The following is a 12680-nucleotide window of genomic DNA, read 5'->3' as shown; positions in this document are numbered from 1 at the left end:
TGTGATGTAGATTCACCAGTTTCCCGCTTGTACTACGAGTTTCCGGACACCCTGTATATAGCATTTTTATGAATTTATTTCGAATATCTGAATTTGAAGAGCCGGCCGCGACGGAATACGGCCGCGAATCCTTGTTTTACGCGGAAATATATCGTATTTTTACGAATTCAAATTCAGATATTTGAAATAAAGGGCCGGCCGCGACAGAAAATTATCGCGAAATCTCGATTTACGCGGAAATATATCGTATTTTTACGAATATCTCAATTTAAAGGGTAGGCCGCGACCGAAATCGGCAGCGAAATCTCGATTTACGCGTAAATATATAGCATTTTTATGAATTTATTTCGAATATCTGAATTTGAAGAGCCGGCCGCGACGGAATACGGCCGCGAATCCTCGTTTTACGCGGAAATATATCGTATTTTTACGAATATCTCAATTTAAAGGGTAGGCCGCGACCGAAATCGGCAGCGAAATCTCGATTTACGCGGAAATATATCGTATTTATACGAATTCAAATTCAGATATTTGAAATAAAGGGCTGGCCGCGACAGAAAAATACCGCGAAATCTCGATTTACGCGGAAATATATCGTATTTTTACGAATATCTCAATTTAAAGGGTAGGCCGCGACCGAAATCGGCAGCGAAATCTCGATTTACGCGTAAATATATAGCATTTTTATGAATTTATTTCGAATATCTGAATCTGAAAAGCCGGCCGCGATGGAACACGGCCGCGAATCCTCGTTTTACGCGGAAATATATCGTATTTTTACGAATTCAAATTCAGATATTTGAAATAAAGGGCCGGCCGCGACAAAAAATTACCGCGAAATCTCGATTTACGCGTAAATATATCGTATTTTTACGAATATCTCAATTTAAAGGGTAGGGCGCGACCGAAATCGGCAGCAAAATCTCGATTTACGCGTAAATATATAGCATTTTTTACGAATTTATTGCGAATATCTGAATTTACAGGGCCGGCCGCTACGGTAATCGACCGCGAAAATAAAGAAATAATTGGTATTAATACGAATTTACAGCTAAAATACCACCCGGATTTGAAGAGGCGGCCGAGAAAATCGATTTTCGGCGTATTTTATTTATTTTTTCTTTTCATAAAATTTCGAATTACGTGGGAATTCGTTAATTCGAAATTTGATTTTTGATGTCCGCTGGATTTCGAATTAACGAGGTTCTACTGTACTATGTAGGTGTATAATAGAACACTAATGCAATCTGTCCCAGCGTATGGGATGTTTTAACACAATGTTTGTGGATGACATATGCATCTTCTGCATAGTTATTATTTTCGTGATTAATTTATAACAAACCACTAACCTAGAACCATTGAATCGCTTTCATAATGGTTCTGAATAATAAGTACCAATTTACATAATAATAAAATAAAAACAATATGGAGTCTTCACATAGAAATTCTACTAACAATATCTTCATTGATAATTCGTGTTTTGTAAGCGCCGATATGCGTTAACATGTGAGATCGCATATAGCGACTCTGACTGCATGTGAACTCGCATGTGTCGCAAGAATAAGACTTCTTCTCCGAGTGAACCAGCATGTGCTTATTCAAATACGACTGTCGTTTACACGTGTACGGACATAGCGTACAGCTTATGGGTTTACCCTCAACATGGATGACCGAATGACGTCTCAGTTCGCTCTTATTAACGCAGCTGAAGGGGCAGCGATCGCACGTGATGGGCGCTTTCCCGCTGTGCAGAAGTCTGTGTTTGCGGAGATCGCACGATTTTTTGGACGTGTAGCTGCAATCGTCACAGTTGAAAGTCTTCTCATTTATGTGTGACAGTTGGTGCGTTTTGAGAGCGATGGCCTGCTTGCACGTGTAATCGCAGAGCGGGCAAGAGAAAGGTCTCTCTCCCGTGTGGATAAGCATATGGCGTTTGAGGTTATTCCGTTGACTGCTTCTGAAAGAGCATAACTCACAAGGGTATGGCCGTTCGTCCGTGTGAACTTTGAGATGTTGCGATAACTCCGCAGTGGAAGGGCAAGTGAAAGAACACGACGGACAAGTCAACGGCTTTTTATCTTCGTGTCCCAGTTTATGAAGTTTCAATTTTTTAACACTATTCGTAGTAAACTCGCAGCTTTCGCAATCGAAACTCCTCATAGTGTGAATCAGTTTGTGCCGCTTTAAAGTACAACTTCTGTTGCACGTATAAGAGCATATATCGCATCCGAACTGCTTGACTGGGGAATGTATGATCTGATGCCTTTTAAGGTTGCGTAACTCGGCACAGCGATAGTTGCAGAGTTCGCATCCAAACAACTTTTCTCCCATGTGTATGGCATTGTGCGTTTTCAAATGCAACATATTTTCGCATGCATAATTACAAGTCGAGCAAACAAATGACTCTGGTGATTTGGCAGGTTCATCTTCGTTTATCAGAAGCTCAGTTTTAATTATTTTTATAGGAACTTCAAACTCGATATTCTCAGAATTTTCTGGCATGTTCATTTCTTTAACATCTTTTGTTTTCAGGACATCTGGAGCAATATTTTTACAGAAACTGTTTTGATCCAAAGAAGTATTGTTATCCCTAGATTCCTTTGTTTCCGTACCATCTTCTGCCATTACAGGAGCGGGTGTCAAGTCATCTTTTAAGCTTTTATTTAGATTTATATTATTTTTCAAATCAAAAATAGAAATACACTTTTGTAAATTTCTGACATCATCGCTGGCCATCTGAAATTATTAAAAAAAACATGATTATGGAATAGATATTGCATTAATGTAACATTTTCTTTGTGCACTTTAGTCTGCTATAAATTAGAGCGTACAATGCCATTTTATGTAAATTCAATGCAAAATTATAAACTGGAGGCAGCAAAGAGGAAAGAAGTTATTGCAAGGAACCCAAGTAACAAATATAGGCAAATGCATGGAATAGTGGAACATGGTTAATACATACGCACATTTTAATTTAAAAACACGTTTCAGTTAGATAAAAATAAGGATTTCAATAGTTTTTCGTTGAAATTAAAATCGATAGTTCACTGGAGGCCATTGTTATTGATGTGAAAGTTTTAAGGTTAGTTTTTTCTTCGCTTATTTAACCCAAACTATGAACCTAAAATAGATTCTTAGGTTTTTAGTTTGGGTTTAAAAAAAAAAATTTAAAATCTATCCTAAAAAACCTATTTTAGAACTAACCGTGTCCTGCTTTTCTGAATATTTACCCAAATATATATTGATAAATTTACCATAGGGCTGTCTACCAGCTCATTTGGGTTCAATAACTATACAGTCGCATCAGTTGACCCCAAAATTCTCACTCTCAAATCTCTTTTTTTCCTTTGCATTGCTGTAAAACTTTACCTTTGTGTAATGGCCATTAAGGTCTCATTGTGATATTGGGATGGCGGAAGAATAGTCAATAGACTCTAATCAACATAATGTATTATCTCATATGACGGGTGATAATGAAGAGATACCGGACAATCACGCCAACTTTTTGTCTTGCTTTCATCCCATCTCTCACATAATAAACTTCAAGCGCACATTCATTACAATTATTCATCAATTTTGTATTATGCACCTTAAGTGAATTTTTGACTGAGCCGGTTTTAACTCAACTATTTGGCATTTCATCTGTCTGTAAATTTGTTTGTTAAGTTCCGGTCCCGAATGGTGTCTGTTTAACATGTCGTGTGCCGCAGTAGTCGATAGGCTTGATCAAAAGTTCATTTCTCTGAATATAAATAGCAATTCTGGGGAAAATACTTATGGTATATATGCCATTTTCATAAAAAAATATATAACCATATTATCTGGTAAGATGGTACAAATTACAAAAACAGGTTATTACGAAAATGGCGCACAACGCCATTAACGTAAGGATTTTTTCTTGAAATGTGAAATTGTCATGTTTATTTTAAGTAGGTAGGTATTTAAGTACCTACTTACAAATCGCATAATTTCAGAGGATATTTTGGTTTTGATTTATTAAAAAAAGAACATTAGAAACATAATTTTTTTGAATGTGAATAACTCCGATCGAAAATTGGAACCGAAATATTGTGACGTCATATGATTGCCTAACTTTATCCACCAATGAAAAACTCTGAAAGTCTATAGAATAAAATTTCAGTGTTTTTCATTGGTGTATAGTATAATAAGTAGGCTCCGAATGAGAATTGTACTGTCTATATATTGGAATATCTATGCTTTTTTAGGAACAATTTGTTTCATACAAAAAGCCCTATGATATCGATCTAGTGAGTGGTTTATTTATGAATGCGATGTCTATTGTTCACAAAACTACTAGTATAATTGGATTGAAAATCTGTAAAAACTCAATAAAATAATAAATATTTACCTGTTTCGTAGAATCAGAAGTAGTAAGATTGAGAGGTTCTCTTAAATTTGCATCAATCTCTTCCTTCATTGTATCTGCTGAAAATTCTAGCTTCAAACTGAAAAAAAGCAGTAGTCACATCAGTTCATATTAGTTTCACGTCTTCAGCTCTCGTTAATGAACAATTCTGCGAATGTGCAACTAACTAATTAACCACCACGCCATTTCCCACAGGGGTAGGCAGTGAGGGTAAACAGCTACACAAAATTAGTCATTACTGTCAGCTCGAAAAGATAATTTACTGCGAAAAATATCATTGTAATAAATATTATTATAACCCAACATAATTTAGTTGGATTTTAAAATGAATAGTAAATATTATTGTAAGCCAACATAATTTAGTTGGATTTTAAAATGAATAGTAAGTATTATTATAACCCAACATAATTTAGTTGGATTTTAAAATGAATAGTAAATATTATTGTAACCCAACATAATTTAGTTGGATTTTAGAATGAATAGTAAATATTATTGTAACCCAACATAATTTAGTTGGATTTTAAAATGAATAGTAAATATTATTGTAACCCAACATAATTTAGTTGGATTTTAAAATGAATAGTAAATATTATTGTAACCCAACATAATTTAGTTGGATTTTAAAATGAATAGTAAATATTATTGTAACCCAACATAATTTAGTTGGATTTTAAAATTAATATTAAATATTATTGTAACCCAACATAATTTAGTTTTATTTTAAAATTAATAGTAAATATTATTGTAACCCAACATAATTTATTTGGATTTTAAAATGAATGGTAAATATTATTGAAACCCAACATAATTTAGTTGTATTTTACAATGAATAGAAAATAACAATCTCTATAAATTGTTCAGAAGTCAATCATTAAGATAATGCACCAGAATACCAAGACATATTCCACCGATCAATTGTTTCCAGAAACTGACATTATGGAACTAATGAGGATCTACAGTAAGGTGGGTCACGATTGTATGGGGGAAAAAAAACTTGTTTTGGTTTGTCTGTTAGTGATAAAAGGGTGTTAAATGAAGATGTAAAATCACGTAATTTTTTTAATAATATTTGCATATCATCTTCTTCCTCCGGATTGAGTTTGAAATTTCACAAAATAGAGAAAAACCCACCCTTGTTAAATCTCTAAAAAATATTAGATAAACAATTAAAAATGAACTTTTTTTCAATAAAACACAAATTAGAGAGAATATTCTGACTTATTTATTAAAAAAATATATGATTATAATTAACATTATTTCAAAACAGTTTATTCAAATACCAGCAAAATCCTTCTTACTCTCAAATTTCGGCATTATTTTGCGAGACTCAATCTTTGCCTTAATAAGACCTTCTCTTGCAGACTTCGTACATAAAGTAGTCGAGGCTTCAGTAACAGTCTTTACAGCTCTTTCAACTGCTTGAGTATGACATGGCAGACGCAGAAGAGGCAATTTACCTTCTCCCCCCTGTGCTACAAATAATTGAAGATCTTCATCCGATATATTCTTCAGTATTGGGGGTTTGGTTACATTTTGCTGCCAATTAATAAGGTCGTAGTAATATGATGCATCGAGGTTTATGTTTGGAAGTTGGAACAGCCTTGTTTTACTTAGTTTCTTACTGCGTGCTTTTAGAACACGACGCGCAGCTAATTTCCGGATATGCTTGTGAGGGTCAGTTAACATTGCAAGTAGTAAATTTTCGGGGTGTGCGAAGTAACTGTTTCTTTCTATGACTGGATCAATTATAGTTTTTAGTTCAGGGAATAAGTATCTAGACGCTGAAATTAGCTGCCATAGTCGACGTGCTCCATCTTTACAGGTGGGATGAGTTTTAATACTGAACCAAGTCGGAGCATAAACTTTAACAACGTACGTTGCTAAAATAATAAGATTCTCTGTAGGAGCTTCCGTTGCAACATAAAGACGAAGAATTCGGTTAGCACGCGTAAGCCATCTGGCATGAGACATTTTTCCAGGAGATTTGTGGCCTAAATCTTCAGGTAATTCCCCTACCGTAACTGCAGATACGATTTTATACAAATATAACTGATCTATACTTAGGTCTTTAGTTAATAATTCAGGCAACTCTCCGTCAATTTTCTGAAAATGAATAATAGGCTTTTTTTCACAGTTTTCTAAAGCTAGTCCTATTGTCCCTGAATATGTTTGAGGTCCAGATGTCTTACCGTCAAGATGTGTGAACAAATGACGAAATGGTAACTCGTTCATGTGAAGCAAGCAAATTATCCATTGCAATGGTTTATCCAAACGTTTTTCAAGCAAACGTATTATACCTCCATGTTTTCCAACGTTCACGTTCGTTCCGTTACATCCAATAGCCATTAATGGTTCAAATGGTATTTTTTCCTTTAAAAAATAATCGACAATTGTTCTTTCTATAACTTTCGACCTGCCAGAGTTTGGTGCAATATAACCCAAATATATTGAGTCTGGCTCTTTTATCATTGAAATATGCTCTTCAATGATTAGTTCTCTGTAATGCCTCCCCCCTTTTTCCCTGATAATTAATGTTTTATCTTTCCGGCCATCAAAATATAATGCGGGTGTGAAAATATTAAGGCACAACAACTATGTGTTGTGCCTTAATATTTTCCCTTGTTTTTTTTCGTTCTCTGCGAAGTTTACTTTTGTCAATAACTGGAATATTAGACTTGATGTCATACAGAACTGCTGAGGCAATGGCTGCCACTGCTCTATCCGAAACTCCATATCTATCACAAGTTTTCGACAGTGTAGAATAATCAATAGTGACCGCAGCCTGCTTCTGAGGCATTTGAGATACAACATTTGGTTTGAAAACATCATTGCAATCAGATTCATTTGATGCATAAGACGTGGAAATATCGATTAGAGAGGTAGTTGGCTCACCTGTGCTTTCTTTTTTAGATGTACGCAAGGATTTTTGCTTCAGAAGTTTTCTTTTCAACGGAGTTTTAATTTGTTTTGTTGTAGCGGTATCCACATTTCCTATTATCATTTTTCGTGTAGTACGTTGGTCACTAATGAAACTCTGTTCATTTACAGGTATTTTTTTATCTTTAGGACTGTCACATTTACTGAAATCTTTGCATTTGCAAGACGAAATATCAAACAGCACTTTACTTCTGTGACGGAATTCCTCCATTTTTTTCTCCGGTATTTTAGGATGTGACTTAAGAAGGTTTTTGCATTTAAAATGATATGGCCTCAACATGCGTGCTACTCGCGAGTGTGTAACGATGGGAATAGAAGCCTTTCTCCATATTTCTTCAATTCGTGCTGTCACAGTACACTCTAATTGCTGAAATTTGGGTTGTAGTTTGGTCTCCTGATTTAATTTTATTTGATGCCTGGTCCACTCAAAAAACTTCATAACATCACAATAAGTTGGTAAAACATTGTCTTTAACGTCGCAAATTTCACCAAATATGGGACTTTTTAACGCATTCCGAGTACGTTCCACTGCGAAAACTTGTGCAACGCGACCTACCGCTTAAAGAGCCGTAGCGATACTGACTCCAAACTCCGACGTCGGTTGCGCAGAGTCGCTGCGCTTAGTGCAATCGGTGCTTCCCCCGCCCTCACCTCGAGCCACTAATAATCAAAACTCGGATTTTTTGTAAATGAATTCGTAAATACGTACCATATTTGCCATAGAATATTTAAAAAAATATAGTATAAAAGATTCGCAGTAACTTTTATACACACTAGAAAATACCTCTAAAAATGAAAATTTTCAAAACTTTGAAGTGAATCCGGAGGAAGAAGATCGTATCAGAAATTTAAAAAATTTTAAACACGTCGGTTTGAACCCATTTGGCACCCTTTTATCACTAACAGAATCTAAAATTATCATTTTTTTTTTAAATGACCCACCTTAATCTACAGTGTCCAATGTCTTAAATTTATATACACTCGTCCTTAAACCGGACGTAAAATTATCTGTATAAATTTAAACGAAATTGCTACTTAAATGCATTATTTTCCATTTTCGGTAATTTTAATAATTTTTTCTTACCGTAATTTAATTGAAAAGAAATATTGATTCTATTAATGATGCCTATTAACACACTTCCGGCGGGAAGGGTAGTTCTACCTTTTACGCCGGTCCTACTTGAGTGGCGGGAGAGGCATTGTTTTCCAATAATTACACACAACCAGAGATGTGCTTTATTTCAAATAAATCCATTTCAAATGGAAATGCAAAATGGGTATTTTCCATTTTGCATTTTAAATGCTTTTCTTAAAACCATTTTGCATTTTAAATGCTTTTCTCAATGCATTTTCCATTTTAAATGCTTTTTTGCAACATTCTTCCTACTATCTCCACTCATCTTTATTTCATAAGTCCCAAATATCAGTCGGTCCTCAGCCTCACTATGAGAGATAATTTACATTTGTCAAGTTGCTCCCTGGTAGAAGCCCTGGCAATTGAGTCATATCATTACAAACAATACTGATTCAAATACTGAACATGGGGCCATGACGCTGTAATATTAAATGTTAGATAGCAGTTTCTATTGTTTCTAGTCGTTATTACTGACGAAAAGGTTTTTTAATCAGTAATAACAACGAGAAACAACTAAATCAATTGAGCGTATTAACCATATCCAGTAATTACGGATATTTACCAAAAATTAATAGTCAGAATTAATAAGTTTGCAATAATTTTCACTATAAACTTGTTGAATTCCGCCTCATGCTTAATATGCAAAAAAATTATAAATAGCACTTGGTTTCAACTTAACTACTACAAGAAACAACTATTTATATGGGGGGAGATAGTAGAAGATGCATTAAAGTTCAATTTTTCTCAATCAAAGTTAAGTTTGAAGTTCAAGAAACATGCATACATTATTAAAATAACCCAAACTAACAACCTATTTTGTGCATTTTTACATCTCCCCCAACTTAAATACTTGACTCCATTAGCTAAAATCAAGTGTTGTTTTTTAAAGAGCCTTTGCATGTGGCGGAATTCGACAACTTTACCCTTTTCACAAATACCAGATTCCTAGAACCGATGTAAGTGGACCTGTTACATTTGATATTCACTCTATTAATTGTGTTGATTTCTTCAAAATTATGATATTTTAAAGAGCGAAAGAAATAAAAATTGTTAATGGCGATATTTTACCCACCTCTCCGTGAAAATTATAGATATAAACACACAAATTTCTAATTAGAGCAACTACCAAGATGGAATATAAATATTAAATATACACCATTCCATTGCTGTCAATGTCAAACGTCAAATTTTTTCCATAGACTACAGCAATGAGTTAGTGCAACGTTTCTCAACCATTTTATTGTCACAACCACTAAAAAACCCAAAAATTAAGTAAAAAATCGTACAACCCCCTCATTACACATTTTAACGTTAACCGAAGTTTTACATTACTGAGATTTTATTTAAGACCCACAACCAACTTAGACTTAAAAACTTATTTCATTTCCCTTCTATTCAGCTCCAGAATAATATATATTGATTTTACCCAATACTAATAGTTAGTATGACTATGAGTATTGGGTACGCACATAATAAAAATAATTAAGACATTTATATACACGAGCAATTAACCCGTACGTGTCAAACGCCCCATTTTTAAAACGGTTAGTAATTTCCGATTAAAACAATATCACATGCTTTTGTTTTTTTTATGACTAATAATTTATTTATTATGATTCCTTGCAACACTAATACATATTTTTTACGCGCGAGACGCCATTTTTCAAAACCCTCCTTATCGCGACCAAAAACCATGTTAAAACTGCGAGTGAGAAACCAAATCCGCTATATCATACAGAAAGTTACTATCAAAACCCGCTATATCGGATTCAACGAATCACAAGCAGTTATTTTGCCAAAATACAATATGGCCGCCGCTCTGACGCCACGCTCGTGTGTCAAAATGATCTACGCGTGAGTTTCTAAACCCGCCATGTCGGCTCAGTTGACTTTCAAAATCACGAAGTGAGTATCAAAATCCGCTATATCCATTTTATTTATCGAAATTACTTAATTATTGCTAGACATATATAGAAAAATAAATGCTTTTCGAAATTTTATTACTCCAATTCATTATATAAAAAATTGTAATGCATTTACTTATGTACGCTAGAGATGTGACAGTTTTTTGCGGTTTTCTCCAAATCAATGAAAGTTGATATAGCGGGTATAGAAATTACACGACTCAATTGTCCCTAAATTGTTTTTTCAGCTTGACGGTGGCCGATATATGCGATATACTGGAGCAGGATGACGACATCATAGAAGGGACGATACACACTTGTCCGCCGAGTAACCATTTGCTCAGTGATGAGGACAGTGATGAAGAAGACGCCCTTTTAGGTGATTTGAATCGGTTGTCTGGCAATCAACTTAGAGCGGAAGCACAACTGGAAATAACCAGGAAAAGCGGAGGTGGCTTGCAGTCTGAAATAATAGAACAGGCTGTTATTAGTGACGCGAGTGACAGCGATGGCGACACACTTCTGTCGGAGATGGCATCGACATCAAACAATAGTCTGCCTCCGAGAAGTAGAAATATAAGAGTGGAAAGAGATTGGAAAAAAACAGGACCTACCAGAGTACAGTAGACAAGAATGAACACAACCAAATTTCTTGAAAACTAACAAATCTCCAGTGGAGTGGTTTGAATTATTTTATGATGAAGAAGTCATAAATATGTTTGTTGAGAACTCAAAAAAATATGCAGTCTTTGTTGGCAACAATAATTTTGATTAGACAAAAGAGGAACTGCGCCTGGTTATAGGCATATTTTTGTTGAGTGGTTATTGTGTTTATGCCAGAAGTAGAATGTATTGGGATACTGGCTCAGATACCCCAAAGATGACATAGGCCCCGAGGGAAATTATTTTCTTCAGGGCCTCCTGTGTGGAGTAAATATAAAAAAAAAAAGATACTTACTACCCTGGTGTTGCTGAATCAATTTCCAGATCCCGATTTGAGCAAATCATGCGCTTCATTCATGTTTGTGACAATGCTGCTTTAGATGCTGAGGACAAGTTCACAAAGGTCAGGCCATTGTTGAAGATACTGAATGAAAAGTGGATGGCATATTCTCCACAATTTCCGGAAGTGAGTGTCGACGAATCAATGATTCCTCATTATGGACACCACACCACCAAACAACATATACATGGCAAACCAATACGGTTTGGGTTCAAGAGCATGGCTTTACGGCTTGGATACCTTGTACAAGCTGAACCTTACCAAGGCGCGAGTACAGGAAACACTAATCCCGAGTTAGGAGTTGGAGGTTCTGTGGTAACTAACCTTATTGCAAAGTTACCGGCAGGAAAAAAAAGTCCATGTTTATATGGACAATTTTTTTACGTCTCTCCGACTGCTTACCCACCTCAAAGAAGCAGGCAATCAAGCTACAGGTACCATTCGTATGAATCGTGTTGAAAAGGCGCCACTGAAACATACTGCACAAATGAAAAAGCAAGCGCGTGGCAGTTACTATCAACTGACTGATCAAATTCCAGGTATCTCCTTGGTCCAATACAACGACAACAATGTGGTAACTGTAGCATCCACCTGCAAAGGAGTCAGCCCGTTGGGCTCGGCTCAGCGATGGTCTAGCAGTGAAAAGAAAAGAGTTGCAATCCAACAGCCGTCGTTCTTTCTACAATATAACAAATATATTGGCAGAGTGGATCGACTTGACCAAAACATCGGTTGCTATAGGATAAGTATCAATCGCAAAAAATGGTACTGGCAACTTTTGATGTGGCCTTTGAATATATCCATGAACAATGCATACCAGCTCTACAAATTGTCTCCAGCCGGTCAGGCAAAAGGATATTTAGATTACCTGGCATTTATACGAGAAGTTACCCGAACTTACCTTGGTCGATATTCATCAGCACGTTCTATCGGTAGACCACTGAAGCAAACGACAAAAAGACAAAGAGTCCCAGATGGAGTCAAGCTGGATGGTATAGGGCATTTGATAGTATCAAGTCTTACATAAATTCGTTGTGCCGAGTGCCACAAAAATACGACTAAGAAGTGCAGGAAGTGTGATGTTGGTTGTCACACAAACTGTTTTGTCAATTTTATAGAATGTTGTGCTTAGTTGTAAGATTTTGTCATTATGATACTTTTTGATATATTCATTTTATACTATAATCCCATTTTTATTCTCAACTACATAACATTTTTTTATGCTCAGTAATGGGCCCAGCGCCCCATTTTTGGGGCGGTCGATTTCTATATAAAAAAATTAAATTTTAACAAAAAAATTTATACTACATCATT

General features: G+C 35.4%; 1 protein-coding gene across 1 annotated transcript; it reads right to left on the bottom strand.

Moving 5' to 3' along the window:
* Positions 1 to 1218: 1218 nt before the first annotated feature.
* Positions 1219 to 9648, bottom strand: LOC149410223 (uncharacterized). The gene is made up of 3 exons (XM_089648634.1): positions 9532 to 9648; positions 4370 to 4466; positions 1219 to 2736 (listed from the first exon to the last, which is right to left on the bottom strand). The coding sequence occupies exons 2-3, from the start codon at positions 4436 to 4438 to the stop codon at positions 1435 to 1437; spliced, it is 1371 nt and encodes a 456-aa protein (XP_089504760.1). The 5' UTR covers positions 4439 to 4466; positions 9532 to 9648; the 3' UTR covers positions 1219 to 1434.
* Positions 9649 to 12680: the final 3032 nt, after the last annotated feature.

This window comes from Hesperophylax consimilis, chromosome 28 (genome assembly GCF_061612785.1).
Source record: "Hesperophylax consimilis isolate HC1 chromosome 28, BYU_Hcon_1.0, whole genome shotgun sequence".
Lineage (NCBI taxonomy): Eukaryota > Metazoa > Arthropoda > Insecta > Trichoptera > Limnephilidae > Hesperophylax > Hesperophylax consimilis.
The sequence above is the reverse complement of the archived record's forward strand: the minus strand, read 5'-3'. Positions and strand labels throughout refer to the sequence as shown.

Coding starts and splice junctions, on each gene's coding strand:
- LOC149410223 (XM_089648634.1), bottom strand. CDS start 4,438: ATGAAGGAAGAGATTGATGCAAATTTAAGAGAACCTCTCAATCTTACT. Junction 2,737..4,369: donor CTTCTGATTCTACGAAACAG/GTAAATATTTAT, acceptor TAATAATTTCAG/ATGGCCAGCGATGATGTCAG.